The sequence below is a fragment of the Haliotis rufescens genome, unplaced genomic scaffold, assembly GCF_023055435.1.
Source record: "Haliotis rufescens isolate VD_foot unplaced genomic scaffold, xgHalRufe1.0.p SCAF_5, whole genome shotgun sequence".
Lineage (NCBI taxonomy): Eukaryota > Metazoa > Mollusca > Gastropoda > Lepetellida > Haliotidae > Haliotis > Haliotis rufescens.
The window spans coordinates 37,217,137-37,237,552 of NW_025964223.1; the positions used below are offsets into that span (position 1 = coordinate 37,217,137).

At 44.2% G+C, this 20,416-nt stretch overlaps 1 protein-coding gene across 1 annotated transcript in view; it reads left to right on the plus strand.

The window, feature by feature from the left end:
* LOC124118518 (pre-mRNA-processing factor 17-like) overlaps window positions 1–20,416 on the plus strand; it is a 45,388-nt gene that overhangs the window by 16,066 nt on the left and 8,906 nt on the right. Inside the window, exons 8-11 of the mRNA XM_048383657.1 lie at window positions 4,464–4,611; window positions 9,790–9,905; window positions 17,239–17,372; window positions 19,119–19,195. Of these exons, the coding sequence (XP_048239614.1) occupies window positions 4,464–4,611; window positions 9,790–9,905; window positions 17,239–17,372; window positions 19,119–19,195 (475 nt within the window). The remainder of the gene's footprint in view (window positions 1–4,463; window positions 4,612–9,789; window positions 9,906–17,238; window positions 17,373–19,118; window positions 19,196–20,416) is intronic.

A 20,416-nucleotide genomic window follows, 5' to 3' on the forward strand; every position in this document is an offset into this window, starting at 1 on the left:
GCTCCAGCACAATTTTGGTTTCTGATTCTTTAGAGACTAATGTTAGATCAGCCACTGCAACAACCAAATTGAAAACATCTTCTGTGTCAACCAAAATGAGAAATGAGAAAAATCTCCTCCTTCACATTTGGAAATTATCAAACGACCTCTTTCTCTGGATGGATTTTCAGAAAAAGTTTCCTTCGCTATTTCTAAATACATCGAGCCTTCCACTTCTGCACTCTACAATTCTAAAAGGAACAGATTCCAACTCTAACCTCGGAATCCAGTCTCAACCTTTGACAATTCCAATCATTGCAGATTTTCTGCTGTACCTTCGTAAAGAACTAATTCTGAATCATGGTACTTTGGGGGGCTACAGATTGGCTATTGCATCAACATGTGATCTACAAATATTGGAAATTGGAGCAAGTAAAGCTTTCAATACAATTTTACAATCTTTTCAGATTGAGGTCATGTCTCATCCATCAATATTTTCAGTGGGATTTATTTCTGCTAACCCACCTTATGAGCGGATGCAAGATATCCATATTGCTTTCTTGGCACATAAAACAGCCTTCTTGTTATCTATGGCTACAACTTCCAGAGTCCGGAATTACATATTTTGGATCATACATCTCTCACCGTGACAAAGGATGGACTTCCATGTCCATAAGAACTCTGCCAGAATCAAAATCAAAAGACGTGTTTCAAGACTATTGGGGGCATAGATATGTTTTTATTCCATCTTTATTAGCCAAGTTCCCAAGACCAGGCGGACAGAGACTGTTATGTCCAGTAAGAGGTTTGAGGTGGTATCTTCATAGAGCTAAACTAGAAGGTGTTTGTTTATACCTTGTCATAAGAGTTTAGATTCCGAAATCACTAAAACTACAATTGCTGTTGGCTCAGTAAGACAATTATTCAGGCTTATGTTTCATCTGAATCGAAATTGACATCTTCCAAATTAAGTCCTCATGAAATTAGGGCTTAAACAACATCCTTGGCAGCTTGGAAAACAGTATCAGTGCAACAAGTAGTGGCAATTTTATCTAAGAGGCATTCAGACTTCTCTAGAAGGAATTTAAAGCCTTGGTCCAGTGGTAGCCACTCAATCCATTACCAACTCCGGACGCTTGTTCTCCAAGCAGGAGGAAAAAGGGGTGTGGGAGAGTGTGGCTCCTCATCTGGAAAATAACAGGAAAACATTACCCCAATGAAAGTTGACCTTTGGCGATAATAAGATAATATACCATTTTATTGTATAAGTTGGAACTTTAAAATTAGTATAAACCGGAGGTGACATCACAATATTGGTTGTCACATCAGTATAAACCGAAAGTGGCATTATGATATTGGTTGTAACATCAGTTTAGACCCGAAGTGACATCATAATATTGGTTGTAACATCAGTATAGACCATAAGTGACATCACCATATTGGTTGTAACATCAGTATAAACCGGAAGTGATATCACAATGTTTTGGTTGTAACATCAGTATAAACCGGAAGTGACATCATAATATTGGTTGTAACATCAGTATAAACCAGAAGTGGCATTATGATATTGGTTGTAACATCAGTTTAGACCGGAAGTGACATCACAATATTGGTTGCAACATCAGTATACACCCGAAGTGACATCATAATATTGGTTGTAACATCAGTATAAACCAGAAGTGATATCACAATATTGGTTGTAACATCAGTATAAACCGAAAGTGATATCACAATATTGGTTGTAACATCAGTATAAACCAGAAGTGACATCACAATATTGGTTGTCACATCAGTATAAACCGAAAGTGGCATTATGATATTGGTTGTAACATCAGTTTAGACCGGAAGTGACATCATAATATTGGTTGTAACATCAGTATAGACCGGAAGTGATATCACAATGTTTTGGTTGTAACATCAGTATAAACCGGAAGTGACATCATAATATTGGTTGTAACATCAGTATAAACCAGAAGTGGCATTATGATATTGGTTGTAACATCAGTTTAGACCGGAAGTGACATCACAATATTGGTTGCAACATCAGTATACACCCGAAGTGACATCATAATATTGGTTGTAACATCAGTATAAACCAGAAGTGATATCACAATATTGGTTGTAACATCAGTATAAACCGGAAGTGATATCACAATATTGGTTGTAACATCAGTATAAACCAGAAGTGACATCACAATATTGGTTGTAACATCAGTATAAACCAGAAGTGACATCACAATATTGGTTGTAACATCAGTATAAACTGAAAGTGGCATTATGATATTGGTTGTAATATCAGTTTAGACCGGAAGTGATATCACAATATTGGTTGCAACATCAGTATACACCGGAAGTGACATCATAATATTGGTTGTAACATCAGTATCAACCGGAAGTGATATCACAATATTGGTTGTAACATCAGTATAAACCGGAAGTGACATCACAATATTGGTTGTAACATCAGTATACACTGGAAGTGACATCATAATATTGGTTGTAACATCAGTATAAACCGGAAGTGATATCACAATATTGGTTGTAACATCAGTATAAACCGGAAGTGATATCACAATATTGGTTGTAACATCAGTTTAGACCGGAAGTGACATCACAATATTGGTTGCAACATCAGTATACACCCGAAGTGACATCATAATATTGGTTGTCACATCAGTATAAACTGGAAGTGATATCACAATATTGGTTGTAACATAAGTATAAACCGGAAGTGACATCACAATATTGGTTGTAACATCAGTATACACTGGAAGTGACATCATAATATTGGTTGTAACATCAGTATAAACCGGAAGTGATATCACAATATTGGTTGTAACATCAGTATAAACCGGAAGTGATATCACAATATTGGTTGCAACATCAGTATACACCCGAAGTGACATCATAATATTGGTTGTAACATCAGTATAAACCGGAAGTGACATCATAATATTGGTTGTAACATCAGTATAAACCAGAAGTGATATCACAATATTGGTTGTAACATCAGTATACACTGGAAGTGACATCATAATATTGGTTGTAACATCAGTATAAACCGGAAGTGATATCACAATATTGTTTGTAACATCAGTATAAACCGGAAGTGACATCACAATATTGGTTGTAACATCAGTTTAGACCGGAAGTGACATCACAATATTGGTTGCAACATCAGTATACACCCGAAGTGACATCATAATATTGGTTGTCACATCAGTATAAACCGGAAGTGATATCACAATATTGGTTGTAACATAAGTATGAACCGGAAGTGACATCACAATATTGGTTGTAACATCAGTATACACTGGAAGTGACATCATAATATTGGTTGTAACATCAGTATAAACCAGAAGTGATATCACAATATTGGTTGTAACATCAGTTTTAACCGAAAGTGGCATTATGATATTGGTTGTAACATCAGTTTAGACCGGAAGTGACATCACAATATTGGTTGTAACATAACGGAAGTGACGTCAAAATATTGGTTGTAACATCAGTATACACTGGAAGTGACATCATAATATTGGTTGTAACATCAGTATAGACCGGAAGTGACGTCACAATATTGGTTGTAACATCAGTATAAACCGGAAGTGACATCATAATATTGGTTGTAACATCAGTATACACCGGAAGTGGGATTATGATATTGGTTGTAACATCAGTATAGACCGGAAGTGACATCACAATATTGGTTGTAACATCAGTATAATCCGGAAGTGACGTCAAAATATTGGTTGTAACATCAGCATAGACCGGAAGCGACATCATAATATTGATTGTAACATCAGTATAGACCGGAAGTGACGTCTTACAACAAAGTGACATCATATTTAAGCAGCTGGTTATTTGTAGTGATTTGGTCAATCTATACCGGTAACATCCAATCTCAAGCTCTCCTTCTATTTTGGCCGCTGTAAGACTAAATAGTGGACAATATCAGTGGTATGTGGCATGTGTATAATTGTCAGAACCCCCTGACGGTTTGTTGGATTCTGGGCAGTCATTTACTAGAGGAAGTGTTTACGTAATAATTATGAACAACTACATAATTCGTCAGTAATTTTACTAGTAAACTTAACTCTAGTATCTGAGGTGTATTCACCCCTCCTCCCCAGTCTCCGAATTATTGATCTTATAGGGTAAGAGAAATAATGACTTTGAGGCATTACACATGTGCGAAGGGCTGGGTTTCCCTTGTTAATGGAGATAACTCAAGGAAAGAACAACATGTACCATATTCTTTAACCTTGTGATCACCTGCAAGCATAAAAAATAGGGCAATTATAGGGGTAAGTTTACTAATATAAGTAGTAACAATGTATGTAATTGTTCATAATCCCTGCATATATGGGTAAAACAGTATTCTCAGTACCGTGATATGGATCATGAAATAATATGGGTAAGGAACTATATTTACTAGAAATACTACGTTGTTGTTAAATTTGTGATGACAAAATATCAATATCCAGATTTGGGAGGTTTACAACGAGCGTCGGTGTGTGCGAACATATGCAGGCCATAAACAGGCCGTGAGAGACATCACCTTCAACAATGATGGCAAGGAGTTCCTCAGCTGTGGTTATGACAGATATTGCAAGCTGTGGGACACAGAGACAGGTGAGGGGTGGGACACAGACAGGTGGGGAGTGGGACACTGACAGGTGAGGGCGGGGACACTGACAGGTACGGGGTGGGACACAAACAGGTAGGGGGTTGGACACAAACAGGTGAGGAGTGGGACACAGACAGGTGAGGGGTGGGACACAGACAGGTGAGGGGTGGGACACTGACAGGTACGGGGTGGGACACAAACAGGTGAGGGGTGGGACACAGACAGGTGGGGAGTGGGACACAGAGACAGGTGAGGGGTGGGACACATACAGGTGAGGGGTGGGACACAGACAGGTGGGGAGAGGGACACTGACAGGTGAGGGCCGGGACACTGACAGGTACGGGGTAGGACACAAACAGGTGAGGGGTGGGACACAGACAGGTAGGGGGTAGGACACAAACAGGTACGGGGTGGGACACAAACAGGTAGGGGGTGGGACACAAACAGGTGAGGGCCGGGACACTGACAGGTGAGGGCCGGGACACTGACAGGTACGGGGTAGGACACAAACAGGTAGGGGTGGGAGACAAAAAGGTTAGGGCCGGGACACTGACAGGTGAGGGGTGGGAGACAGACAGGTGAGGGGTGGGATACAGACAGGTAGGGGGTGGGACACAAACAGGTGAGGGCCGGGACACTGACAGGTGAGGGCCGGGACACTGACAGGTACGGGGTAGGACACAAACAGGTAGGGGTGGGAGACAAACAGGTAGGGGGTGGGACACAAACAGGTGAGGGGTGGGAGACAAACAGGTGAGGGCCGGGACACTGACAGGTGAGGGCCGGGACACTGACAGGTACGGGGTAGGACACAAACAGGTAGGGGTGGGAGACAAAAAGGTTAGGGCCGGGACACTGACAGGTGAGGGGTGGGAGACAAACAGATGAGGGGTGGGACACAGACAGGTGAGGGGTGGGATACAGACAGGTGGGGAGTGGGACACTGACAGGTACAGGGTGGGACACAAACAGGTCAGGGGTGGGACACAAACAGGTCAGGGGACACAAACAGGTCAGGGGTGGGACACAGACAGGTGAGGGGTGGAACACAAACAGGTAGGGGGTGGGACACAAACAGGTCAGGGGTGGGACACAAACAGGTCAGGGGTGGGACACAAACAGGTAGGGGGTGGGACACAGACAGGTAGGGGTGGGACACAGACAGATGAGGGGTGGGACACAAACAGGTCAGGGGTGGGACACAAACAGGTCAGGGGTGGGACACAGACAGGTGAGGGGTGGAACACAAACAGGTAGGGGGTGGGACACAAACAGGTCAGGGGTGGGACACAAACAGGTCAGGGGACACAAACAGGTCAGGGGTGGGACACAGACAGGTGAGGGGTGGGACACAAACAGGTCAGGGGTGGGACACAAACAGGTAGGGGGTGGGACACAAACAGGTCAGGGGTGGGACACAAACAGGTCAGGTGTGGGACACAAACAGGTCAGGTGTGGGACACAGACAGGTCAGGGGTGGGACACAGACAGGTAGGGGTGGGACACAGACAGATGAGGGGTGGGACACAAACAGGTCAGGGGTGGGACACAAACAGGTCAGGGGTGGGACACAGACAGGTGAGGGGTGGAACACAAACAGGTAGGGGGTGGGACACAAACAGGTTAGGGGTGGGACACAAACAGGTCAGGCGTGGGACCCAGACAGGTGAGGGGTGGGACACAAACAGGTAGGGGGTGGGACACAAACAGATGAGGGGTGGGACACAGATAGGTGGGGAGTGGGACACAGACAGGTGAGGGGTGGGACACAAACAGATGAGGGGTGGGACACAGACAGGTGAGGGGTGGGACACAGACAGGTGAGGGGTGGGACACAGACAGGTACGGGGTGGGACACAAACAGGTCAGGCGTGGGACACAAACAGGTAGGGGGTGGGACACAGACAGGTGAGGGGTGGGACACAGACAGGTGAGGGGTGGGACACAAACAGATGAGGGGTGGGACACAAACAGGTGAGGGGTGGGACACAGGCAGGTGAGGGGTGGGACACAAACAGGTGAGGGGTGGGACACAGACAGGTCAGGCGTGGGACACAAACAGGTAGGGGGTGGGACACAGATAGGTGGGGAGTGGGACACAGGCAGGTGAGGGGTGGGACACAAACAGGTGAGGGGTGGGACACAAACAGGTGAGGGGTGGGACACAAACAGGTCAGGCGTGGGACACAAACAGGTAGGGGGTGGGACACAGATAGGTGGGGAGTGGGACACAGGCAGGTGAGGGGTGGGACACAAACAGGTGAGGGGTGGGACACAAACAGGTGAGGGGTGGGACACAAACAGGTAGGGGGTTGGACACAAACAGGTGAGGAGTGGGACACAGACAGGTGAGGGGTGGGACACAGACAGGTGAGGGGTGGGACACTGACAGGTACGGGGTGGGACACAAACAGGTGAGGGCCAGGACACTGACAGGTACGGGGTGGGACACAAACAGGTGAGGGGTGGGACACAGACAGGTGGGGAGTGGGACACAGAGACAGGTGAGGGGTGGGACACATACAGGTGAGGGGTGGGACACAGACAGGTGGGGAGTGGGACACTGACAGGTGAGGGCCGGGACACTCACAGGTACGGGGTAGGACACAAACAGGTGAGGGGTGGGACACAGACAGGTGGGGAGTGGGACACAGAGACAGGTGAGGGGTGGGACACATACAGGTGAGGGGTGGGACACAGACAGGTGGGGAGTGGGACACTGACAGGTGAGGGCCGGGACACTGACAGGTACGGGGTGGGAGACAAACAGGTTAGGGTTGGCACACAGACAGGTGAGGGGTGGGAGACAAACAGGTGAGGGGTGGGAGACAAACAGGTGAGGGGTGGGACACAGACAGGTGAGGGGTGGGATACAGACAGGTGGGGATTGGGACACTGACAGGTACAGGGTGGGACACAAACAGGTGAGGGGTGGAACACAAGCAGGTAGGGGGTGGGACACAAACAGGTCAGGGGTGGGACACAAACAGGTCAGGTGTGGGACACAGACAGGTCAGGGGTGGGACACAGACAGGTAGGGGTGGGACACAGACAGATGAGGGGTGGGACACAAACAGGTGAGGGGTGGGACACAAACAGGTCAGGGGTGGGACACAGACAGGTGAGGGGTGGAACACAAACAGGTTAGGGGTGGGACACAAACAGGGGAGGGGTGGGACACAAACAGGTGAGGGGTGGGACACAGACAGGTAGGGGGTGGGACACAGATAGGTGGGGAGTGGGACACAGGCAGGTGAGGGGTGGGACACAAAAAGGTGAGGGGTGGGACACAAACAGGTGAGGGGTGGGACACAAACAGGTCAGGGGTGGGACACAAACAGGTGAGGGGTGGGACACAGACAGGTAGGGGGTGGGACACAGATAGGTGGGGAGTGGGACACAGGCAGGTGAGGGGTGGGACACAAAAAGGTGAGGGGTGGGACACAAACAGGTGAGGGGTGGGACACAAACAGGTGAGGGGTGGGACACAAACAGGTCAGGGGTGGGACACAAACAGGTGTGGAGTGGGACACAGATAGGTGGGGGGTGGGACACAAACAGGTAGGGGGTAGGACACAAACAGGTCAGGCGTGGGACACAGACAGGTCAGGCGTGGGACACAGACAGGTGGGGGGAGGGACACAAACAGGTAGGGGGTGGGACACAGACATGTCAGGCGTGGGACACAGATAGGTGAGGGGTGGGACACAAACAGGTAGGGGGTGGGACACAGACAGTAACGGGGTGGGACACAAACAGGTCAGGCGTTGGACACAAACAGGTAAGGGGTGGGACATACACAGGTGAGACACAAACAGGTCAGGCGTGGGACACAAACAGGTAGGGGGTGGGACACAAACAGGTGAGGGGTGGGACACAGATAGGTTGGGAGTGGGACACAGGCAGGTGAGGGGTGGGACACATACAGGTGAGGGGTGGGACACAGACAGGTATGGGGTGGGACAAAGACAGTAACGGGGTGGGACACAGACAGTAACGGGGTGGGACACAAACAGGTCAGGCGTGGGACACAAACAGGTAAGGGATGGGACACAAACAGGTAGGGGGTGGGACACAAACAGGTGAGGGGTGGGACACAAACAGGTCAGGCGTGGGACCCAGACAGGTGAGGGGTGGGACACAGACAGTAACGGGGTGGGACACAAACAGGTGAGGGGTGGGACACAAACAGGTAAGGGATGGGACACAAACAGGTAGGGGGTGGGACACAAACAGGTGAGGGGTGGGACACAGATAGGTGGGGAGTGGGACACAGGCAGGTGAGGGGTGGGACACAAACAGGTGAGGGGTGGGACACAAACAGGTGAGGGGTGGGACACAGACAGTAACGGGGTGGGACACAGACAGTAACGGGGTGGGACACAAACAGGTCAGGCGTGGGACACAAACAGGTAAGGGATGGGACACAAACAGGTAGGGGGTGGGACACAAACAGGTGAGGGGTGGGACACAAACAGGTAGGGGGTTGGACACAGACAGGTGAGGGGTGGGACACAGACAGTAACGGGGTGGGACACAGACAGGTCAGGCGTGGGACACAAACAGGTAAGGGATGGGACACAAACAGGTAGGGGGTGGGACACAAACAGGTGAGGGGTGGGACACAGATAGGTGGGGAGTGGGACACACATAGGTGAGGGGTGGGACACATACAGGTGAGGGGTGGGACACAAACAGGTCAGGGGTGGGACACAAACAGGTCAGGGGTGGGACACAAACAGGTCAGGGGTGGGACACATACAGGTGAGGGGTGGGACACAAACAGGTGAGGGGTGGGACACAGATAGGTGGGGAGTGGGACACAGATAGGTGGGGAGTGGGACACAGATAGGTGAGGGGTGGGACACATACAGGTGAGGGGTGGGACACAAACAGGTGAGGGGTGGGACCGAATGACAACATTCTTGTGTTTGATACACATAACAACTTAATTTGATTTCTGTGGCCATTTTGCCAAATATTCAAAGAATGGATTATGCATTTTTAAAGTGTGTGAGGCTATATACAATCTAAAGGTTGTGGAATAGTGGTGAGAGGCGTCAGATACAACTGTATCTGCCACAACCATGTGGAAATGTACAAGAATGCATATTTTATGTTTGTTTGGCTGAGTTTAACATGATGATTGTGTCTTTTCATACTATATTTGTTCTCCACACCAGGTCAGTGCAAGTCTCACTTTACCAGCCGGAAGGTGCCCTACTGCATCAAGTTTAACCCTGATGAGGACAAGCAACATCTGTTTGTGGCTGGCACTTCGGATAAGAAGATCGTCTGTGTAAGAGTCTTGCTTGTTGGCTGCAAGATGTATCTGTTACCTATAGTTTTTAACTTGTCTCTCCACAACAGTATGCAATATTCCCTCTTGCTTTGATTGTAACGTTCAACCTAACACACCCGACTACCACATCGCTCCCAACATGCTCCTGGTTACCTCATCATATTTTCCTTCATCACATAAAATGAGAGGACGTTTATTTGATCCACTATTGAATTACGATTGGGAATAGACTTGTTTGTCACTTACTTTCTTACTCAGTACATGCACTAGGCTGGTACATCGACGTACACCAGTCATTTTCAGCAACAGCGAAAACATCTCTTCCTCCCAATCATCAAGGACGGCCACAGGAACATATCTAGGAAAACCATGTCCTTTTGGCTGCTCTCCCCAATTCTTGAAGTTTACACCCATGCTGAAATGGATCCTCCTTGAGTTTCAAACACGCATGAAATTCTAGTGTTGGCATCCGTGATGGCACTCCACACCAACAGTTCACTCATAGACATCGTCCTGGAGATGTTTTTGCAACATATTTATGTACCTGGCCTAACATAGCGAGGTGGTGACATATTGTGGTCTAGTGAAGTTGAACACACCCATGGGTTGAAGACAAAGTGGCAGTCTAGTCCAGTCAGAGCCCGACCACAATCACATGAGGGGGTATGAAGTTCATCCAACTGATCGTACTACTGTTGTGGAGGAATAAGTAAAACAATAGGGACTATCATATTTATATACTTATCCTGACGCAACACGTTGTGACTGTCCGCCAGTCCATCCACCCGAAGATTGAATCAACTTGTTACCTGTTTACAGGAACTCATAGGAAACGATGACGAGGTCACCAGCTGGGTGCCATGTTGTCAGAGGGTGCGCCTGGTGAATGTTCCACATTGTTCTACACTGTTTTACAATCAAAGCAATAAGGAATATTGCATACTGTTGTGTCAGGATAAGTATATAAACAAGGGAAATACTCACATTCCCTGTAATAAGAGCTGTGTACATGTGAGTTAATTTTTTTTATTGGTGATTGACATTATTGATATTATATTTGTTGAAAAGTGTCGGGTATTATACTCATGATCTGCGATCTAGTAGGTGAAACATGCATCAGGCTGCCCCATGTATTGTTCAAATGCAGGATCTGATATGTCCCGTGACCAGTTTACTGTAGTGCAACTTGAAATTACTGGAATCACATATCATTGACATCAGGACTGTAGTTGTCCTGGTGTATATTTACAGTGGGACATCAGGTCAGGGGAGGTGTTATAGGGGAAGTTGACTGTAGTTGTCCTGGTGTATATTTACAGTGGAACATCAGGTCAGGGGAGGTGTTATAGGGGAAGTTGACTGTAGTTGTCCTGGTGTATATTTACAGTGGGACATCAGGTCAGGGGAGGTGTTATAAGGGAAGTTGACTGTAGTTGTCCTGGTGTATATTTACAGTGGGACATCAGGTCAGGGGAGGTGTTATAGGGGAAGTTGACTGTAGTTGTCCTGGTGTATATTTACAGTGGGACATCAGGTCAGGGGAGGTGTTATAGGGGAAGTTGACTGTAGTTGTCCTGGTGTATATTTACAGTGGGACATCAGGTCAGGGGAGGTGTTATAGGGGAAGTTGACTGCAGTTGTCCTGGTGTATATTTACAGTGGGACATCAGGTCAGGGGAGGTGTTATAGGGGAAGTTGACTGTAGTTGTCCTGGTGTATATTTACAGTGGGACATCAGGTCAGGGGAGGTGAGTAGTATAGGTAATGATGGTTCCGCCGCAACTCCACTGGAGCCAGATTTATATACCTATACTGCTACTACAGATGGAATTTTTTATGCCAAAATGACTATGCGATTTAACGATAGTCATGAGATTAAATTAAATTGACTCCAGCTCACCACCACCTGCAGTCAATCAATGCTTCTATGATATAAATTTTTATAGGTAATGGGGGTTCTGGACCACTTCCACTGGAGCCAGATTTATATACCTATACTGCCACTACAGGGGGAATTTTTTATGCAAAAATGATGATGTGATTCAACGATAGTCATCAGACTAAACTAAATTGTAATGAAAATATTCTCTATTATTTTTACTCATATGTATACCATTATTTTTTACAAAGTGATATTCAACATGTTTACTAAGTTCTTCGTTCATTTTACTAGGAGACCAGACTATATACTCTTCTTGGTAATTGGAAAGAAACAATTGATGACCGTATTTGGTTGGTTTGACATCACTGATATAATATATACCTTGTGGTAATTCTCTCCATTTGATAATTTTGTCCCTGAGCATAAATGCTTCGATAGCTTTTTCGAGTTCTTCCTTTGTTGGTTTGTAATTCTCCATTATTATATACTTACGTAAACATTCTTCTAAATGTGATCTAATGATAGGAAGCAATCTATTTTTAATCTCCAACCAGTTCTTTGGTTTTGGCACGGAATAATTGACGTGCTTGTTGTCTCCCCTGTTCTATGGACTTTTTTTTCTCTTCTTCGCTAATACCACTGGTCTTACGAGAATTAGATCGAATCTCCTGCTTCATTGCGTTGTATTTGGTGAGTTCTGACTGCACTAAATGAAACTCCTCCTCGGATATCTTACAATCAGCCATTGCTGTTGAAATATGATCCTCAATGCTGTTCAACTTTGCTTCGGCGAGTATCCGAATATTATCATGTTTTAATGCTTTCTTTTGCAACTTACGAGAAATGAATTTTATCGTTATTCCTGCCAGTCCTGAGACTCCGGCGGCTATTTCCATGCCAAGTACGATAGGCGCGACGATTATAGTTGATAATAAACCAACACCGGCTACACCGAGTCCCATGCCAGCTGTTACAAGCGCGGTGTCAACTCCGTCCAGAGCATTCACGGCTCTGAGATACTTTATATACAATCCAAGTCTAAACTCCCTCTCCTTCTCTATTCGATGTTTTATGTCGCTTATTTGATGTAATCGAAATCCATCAACAGTATCCATCTTTTCAAATGCCTCATCGAGCGCCGGATATAAACCAATAGTGTATATTAAGGTCATATAATAGTCTTTAATTGATCTTGCTTAAATGTTTTGAGAGTATACATCAACCTTATCAAATGTATATTATACGGCAAGAATATCTTAGTAAGAGAAATGCTGTCACTTTTAATAATTTGGACCCCCTCAAGGGTTGCAACGGGTGATGCTCCAATATGAATAATACTGCAACGTCGGCGCTCGTGTTTCTTTAGCCATTTAATCGATAGACCTGGTAATATTTCGAAGGCATCTACCGGTGCATCTCCGAACAAGACTTCAATAATAAGCGTAGAAAGATTAGGTATTGCACTCAAGTTCTGTTTAATATCATTGAATTCAGTAACCAAATTTAAACTAACATTTTTTACTGCCGGACGACTATATAACATATGACCTGGGTTTTCTGGCAGGGGAGAGACTAACACACTTTTTCGTTTTGATGGGATATAAGCCCCGAGTACGATGCCACTATTTGTTACCTTAGTTAAATTATGTCCTTTACCCATCATCACATAGGTGGGGTAATGACGATATTCAGTAGCCACTCGATGTTTGCTTCGACCATAGTCCATTTATTATCATCGTTGTGAGTAAGATTGTACGAAGTGGTTTTTCTAAGGAGTCTACTAACATCGACATCGCTTAAATCTCCTAGATTACCTGTGAATGTAACTTCTTTCTGCTTGTATACATTATCTTGTAAGTGTAAAGCGTATAACTTACCATCGGTACCGGGTTTACCGAATCCTTCTGTGTCTCCGAGATCGGAAAGCGCAATTGTATGACATTGTCTGAGTGTTCCAGGGCCTGATGAATCAACCATTATTTATAATATGGAGTGTTACACTCAAGTATCCTATATGTACAGGTTGGTGTTTTACATCTAATACAGAAATTTTGAGGTCTGAAATAATGCCACGCTTTAATTTTTTATTTGGAATGATGAGAAAGAGTCTGTTCTACCACTATTATATTTTTCATCTTTCACTGGAATAGATCTGAATAGAGTTGAAGGACTTTCTAGTTGAATAATATCCGTCGTACTGATTTGATCAAGATGGATGCACAACTCTTTATAGGGAACTAAATCGGGTAATTTATCTCCATCAAATGTTGACTTGATGAATGTTATATCTCCGATTGCAAATCCAAGTGTAATTCCTAAGTTCGTTAAAAGCTTTACATCCTTTTCTCCAGCGCTTAAAATCAGTATCCCATTCGACTCATTTTGTGTGAGACTAATTCCATTAGGCTTAAAAATTTCATCATTGAGTGAGCATACGCTGTAATACCTATCAGGTATAATAATGTATTTGTCAATACCATCATTTTTACCTAATATAAACATCTCATTATTTCTTTTCACAGCATTTATATTGGTCCACTGTGGGTAATACGTTACATCGCATAGGGCGACTTCAAGTTGACCATCCGAATTATCGATAGTATGAAGCAGTTGAATAAATAGACTGACCATTTGTTATTCCCGGGAGTGTAACATACATATTAAATATACAATGATACTATATCATAACTTAAATATGAAATCAACTTATATTACTAATCAGTCGATTTTAGTAAGTGCCTCTGGTGCTAATTTTGTTGTTGAATTCCCTGATATCTTTGAAAAATACAGGTTCACGGCAACTAGCGATAAAATGGTGCACGAATGGTTTCACAATCCAATGCAATTTTGGCAGAATCAGTTAAACTTTGCCATATGGTGTGCCACAACGGGATGTGGTGTATCTCTTTATACCCCAGGATTTGAACTAAATAAGTCTGTTTTATCATTTCACGTGTATTATCAGATTAGACGTATACTTAAAGAAATTAGTGCCCCATTACCGCAGGATCGAGCATGGAATGCATCAAATAATCCGTACAATAGGTTTGCGTATGAACGTATTTGTCAGGAATTTAATATTTCTACATGTAAAGATTGGCGTATTAAAGGAATTAATCATGGTCTAGGTGTTCCGTACAGCGGTCAAAAAACTGTTAAAGAAGAAAGCGATGATTTAGTTATAAAAACTCATAAACCATTCGATCCATTTAAGTTGTTACAGAAAAACAATCTTTTTGTAAGATAACATAATCTTATTCATGGCTGGGAACTTTCGAGTAACAATTGGAGAGGTTCTCTTATGAGTTTTAAGGGTGGTTGGCTTATATTGTTACAAAATTTGAGCAACTGAACGATACCGCAAACGCTTGGAATGAATTTCTATATGATAAAACAGAAAATAATTTTACTAACCCAGGAGTTGTAAGAGTTAATGAATCAATAAGAACTTATGTATGGGCAATTCTTGGTGCACAATCGCAAACACGAACGTCCATTATTGGTTCTGGGACGGCACTCGATGCACAAAAACAGTTTGTCGCAAACGTGGAGGATGCTATTAATTCACCAGTTGACATACCATCTTCTATAAAGCGTTATCAAGATGTATTACAGTACGCTCAATCCAAAGTAGACTACGTTTATGCGGATCTACTTGAAATAGCTTAGGCCATTTTAGTGGTCCGCGTTTATATATACGGCTTAGTGCATCAGCTACCGTTGAATCTTTCGAAGTTAATGGCTCAGCCTCTTTGTATCAACTTGCCACATCCACTACGGTTAAAGCGTTTTATACGTTTTGCGTCTTACCTTATCGTGGGGAAGAAACAAGAGGTCAGCCTGATGAACTGCATTCGTTGTAAAAATATCAAACTTCTTCCTCGGTATATAAGGCGGTGCTGGTAAGTACATTTGCCACATCGCTTGTTTCTTTAACCAATCCTTGGCCACATATTTAGAAACCTTAGCCGCGGTGGCTAATTTTTTTATTGCTCCTATACCTTTCCAATATCCTCGTGGGCTATAGTAAATTTTATCCATTATTAATTAATATTGATGTTTCTTTTAATTAGTCTTATGACTATCGCTGAATCGCATAGTCATTTACACATAAAAATTCCATCTGTAGTAGCAGTATAGGTATATAAATCCGGCTCCAGTGGAAGTGGTCCAGAACCCCTATTACCTATAAAAATTAATATCATAGAAGCATTGATTGACTGCAGGTGGTGGTGAGCTAGAGTCAGTTTAGTTTAATCTCATGACTATTGTTGAATCGCATAGTCATTTACACATAAAACATTCCATCTGTAGTAGCAGTATAGGTATATAAATCTGGCTCCAGTGGAGTTGCGGCGGAACCATCATTACCTATACTACTAGGTGTTATTGGGGAAGTTGACTGTAGTTGTCTTGGTGTATATTTACAGTGGGACATCAGGTCAGGGGAGGTGTTATAGGGGAAGTTGACTGTAGTTGTCTTGGTGTATATTTACAGTGGGACATCAGGTCAGGGGAGGTGTTATAAGGGAAGTTGACTGTAGTTGTCCTGGTGTATATTTACAGTGGGACATCAGGTCAGGGGAGGTGTTATAGGGGAAGTTGACTGTAGTTGTCCTGGTGTATATTTACAGTGGGACATCAGGTCAGGGGAGGTGTTATAGGGGAAGTTGACTGTAGTTGTCCTGGTGTATATTTACAGTGGGACATCAGGTCAGGGGAGGTGTTATAGGGGAAGTTGACTGTAGTTGTCCTGGTGTATATTTACAGTGGGACATCAGGTCAGGGGAGGTGTTATAAGGGAAGTTGACTGTAGTTGTCCTGGTGTATATTTACAGTGGGACATCAGGTCAGGGGAGGTGTTATAGGGGAAGTTGACTAGTTGTCCTGGTGTATATTTACAGTGGGACATCAGGTCAGGAGAGGTGTTATAGGGGAAGTTGACTGTAGTTGTCCTGGTGTATATTTACAGTGGGACATCAGGTCAGGGGAGGTGTTATAAGGGAAGTTGACTGTAGTTGTCCTGGTGTATATTTACAGTGGGACATCAGGTCAGGGGAGGTGTTATAGGGGAAGTTGACTGTAGTTGTCCTGGTGTATATTTACAGTGGGACATCAGGTCAGGGGAGGTGTTATAGGGGAAGTTGACTGTAGTTGTCCTGGTGTATATTTACAGTGGGACATCAGGTCAGGGGAGGTGTTATAGGGGAAGTTGACTGCAGTTGTCCTGGTGTATATTTACAGTGGGACATCAGGTCAGGGGAGGTGTTATAGGGGAAGTTGACTGTAGTTGTCCTGGTGTATATTTACAGTGGGACATCAGGTCAGGGGAGGTGTTATAGGGGAAGTTGACTGCAGTTGTCCTGGTGTATATTTACAGTGGGACATCAGGTCAGGGGAGGTGTTATAGGGGAAGTTGACTGTAGTTGTCCTGGTGTATATTTACAGTGGGACATCAGGTCAGGAGAGGTGGTGCAGGAGTATGATCGCCATCTTGGAGCTGTGAACAGCATCACATTTGTTGACCAGAACCGTAGATTTGTAACAACTTCTGATGACAAAAGTTTAAGAGTTTGGGAGTGGTGAGTGTCAAGAGAGTTGTATATATGACATGCTTATAGTGTGATGGCATAAAGGTGTATGGCATGCTTATAGTGTTGTGACCAAAATGTGTATGACATTCAAGTTACAATCGGTCTTCTGCAACCCATGCTTGTCGTAAGAGGCAACTTGGTCAATGCATGTCATAGTATCCCAGTTACTTGGATCGATGCTCATGATGTCAATCTATAGATTGTCTGGTCCAGACTAAATTATTTACAGACCGTTGTCATATAGCTTGAATATTGCAGCATTAAACGTCAAACAAACAAACAAACAATCAAAACATATTTATATTGTAATGACCTACATGTGCATGACATGCTTGTTGTGTAATGACTCACATGTGCATGACATGCTTGTTGTGTAATGAACTACATGTGCATGGCTTGCTTGTAGTGTAATGACCTACATCTGTATGACATGCTTGTAGTGTAATGACTCACATGTGCATGACATGCTTGTAGTGTAATGACTCACATGTGCATGACATGCTTGTAGTGTAATGACTCACATGTGCATGACATGCTTGTAGTGTAATGACTCACATGTGCATGACATGCTTGTAGTGTAATGACTCACATGTGTATGACATGCTTGTTGTGTAATGAACTGCATGTGTGTGACATGCTTGTAGTGTAATGACTCACATGTGCATGACATGCTTGTAGTGTAATGACATACATCTGTATGACATGCTTGTAGTGTAATGACTCACATGTGCTTGACATTCTTGTAGTGTAATGACCTACATGTGCATGACATGCTTGTTGTGTAATGACTCACATGTGCATGACATGCTTGTTGTGTAATGAACTACATGTGCATGGCTTGCTTGTAGTGTAATGACCTACATCTGTATGACATGCTTGTAGTGTAATGACTCACATGTGTATGACATGCTTGTAGTGTAATGACTCACATGTGCATGACATGCTTGTAGTGTAATGACTCACATGTGCATGACATACTTGTAGTGTAATGACTCACATGTGTATGACATGCTTGTTGTGTAATGAACTGCATGTGTATGACATGCTTGTAGTGTAATGACTCACATGTGCATGACATGCTTGTAGTGTAATGACCTACATCTGTATGACATGCTTGTAGTGTAATGACTCACATGTGCATGACATGCTTGTAGTGTAATGACTCACATGTGCATGACATGCTTGTTGTGTAATGAGCTGCATGTGTATGACATGCTTGTTGTGTAATGAACTGCATGTGTATGACATGCTTGTAGTGTAATGACCTACATGTGCATGACATGCTTGTAGTGTGATGACCTACATCTGTATGACATGCTTATCGTGAAATGACCTACATGTGTATGACATGCTTGTAGTGTTATGACCTACATGTGTATGACATGCATGTAGTTTGATGACCTACATGTGTATGACATGCTTGTAGTGTGATGACCTACATGTGCATGACATGCTTGTACTGTTATGACCTACATTTGCATGACATGCTTGTAGTGTGATGGCATACATGTGTATGACTTGCGTGTAGTGTGATGACCTACATGTGTATGACATGCTTGTACTGTTATGACCTACAGGTGTATGACATGCTTGTACTGTTATGACCTCCATGTGCATGACATGCTTGTAAATGTATTTTTTATTCTTTGACTTTTGAGCACTGTAATGAAAGATGATGATGTATATTTATTGTCTTTTAAGCCTTCAAATATCCTAAACTTTCATCATTTCTAGGGACATTCCAGTGGATTTCAAGTACATTGCAGACCCGTCCATGCACTCTATGCCATCTGTCACTCTCTCTCCCAACGGTAAGCCTCTCTTGTAGACACTATCTCTCTAAAGAGTAGATACTGCTAGTCCATGGACTAGTGGATAAAGTGTCTGCCAGAAGAGAAAAAGGGCAATGGTAGGCCACTCTTGTTAACACTCACTGTCCTGAAGGTAGGCCACACCTGTTGACACTCACTGTCCTAAAAGTAGGTCACTCTTGTTGACTCTCACTGTCCTAAAAGTAGGTCACTCTTGTTGACTCTCACTGTCCTAACAGTAGGTCACTCTTGTTGACACTCACTGTCCTAAAGGTAGGCCACTCTTGTTGACACTCACTGTTCTAAAAGTAGGTCACTCTTGTTGACACTCACTGTCCTAAAGGTAGGCCACTCTTGTTGACACTCACTCTTCTAAAAGTAGGTCACTCTTGTTGACACTCACTGTCCTAAAAGTAGGTCACTCTTGTTGACACTCACTGTCCTAAAGGTAGGCCACTCTTGTTGACCTTCACTGTTTTAAAGGTAGGCCACTCTTGTTGACACTCACTGTTCTAAAGGTAGGCCGCTCGTGTTGACGCTCACTGTTCTAAAGGTAAGCCTCTCTTGTTTACACTCACTGTTCTAAAGGTAAGCCACTCTTGTTGACACTCACTGTCCTGAAGGTAGGCCACTCTTGTTGACGCTCATTGTTCTAAAGGTAGGCCACTCTTGTTGACACTCACTGTTCTAAAGGTAGGCCGCTCGTGTTGACGCTCACTGTTCTAAAGGTAAGCCTCTCTTGTTTACACTCACTGTTCTAAAGGTAAGCCACTCTTGTTGACACTCACTGTCCTGAAGGTAGGCCACTCTTGTTGACACTCATTGTTCTAAAGGTAGGCCACTCTTGTTGACACTCACTGTCCTGAAGGTAGGTCACTCTTGTTGACACTCACTGTTCTAAAGGTAGGCCACTCTTGTTGACACTCACTGTCCTAAAGGTAGGCCACTCTTGTTGACACTCACTATCCTAAAGGTAGGCCACTCTTGTGGACACTCACTGTTCTAAAGGTAGGCCACTCTTGTTGGCACTCATTGTTTTAAACGTAAGCCACTCTTGTTGACACTCACTGTTCTAAAGGTAGGCCACTCTTGTTGACACTCACTGTCCTGAAGGTAGGCCACTCTTGTTGACGCTCACTGTTCTAAAGGTAGGCCACTCTTGTTGACACTCACTGTTCTAAAGGTAAGCCACTCTTGTTGACACTAACTGTCCTGGTAGGT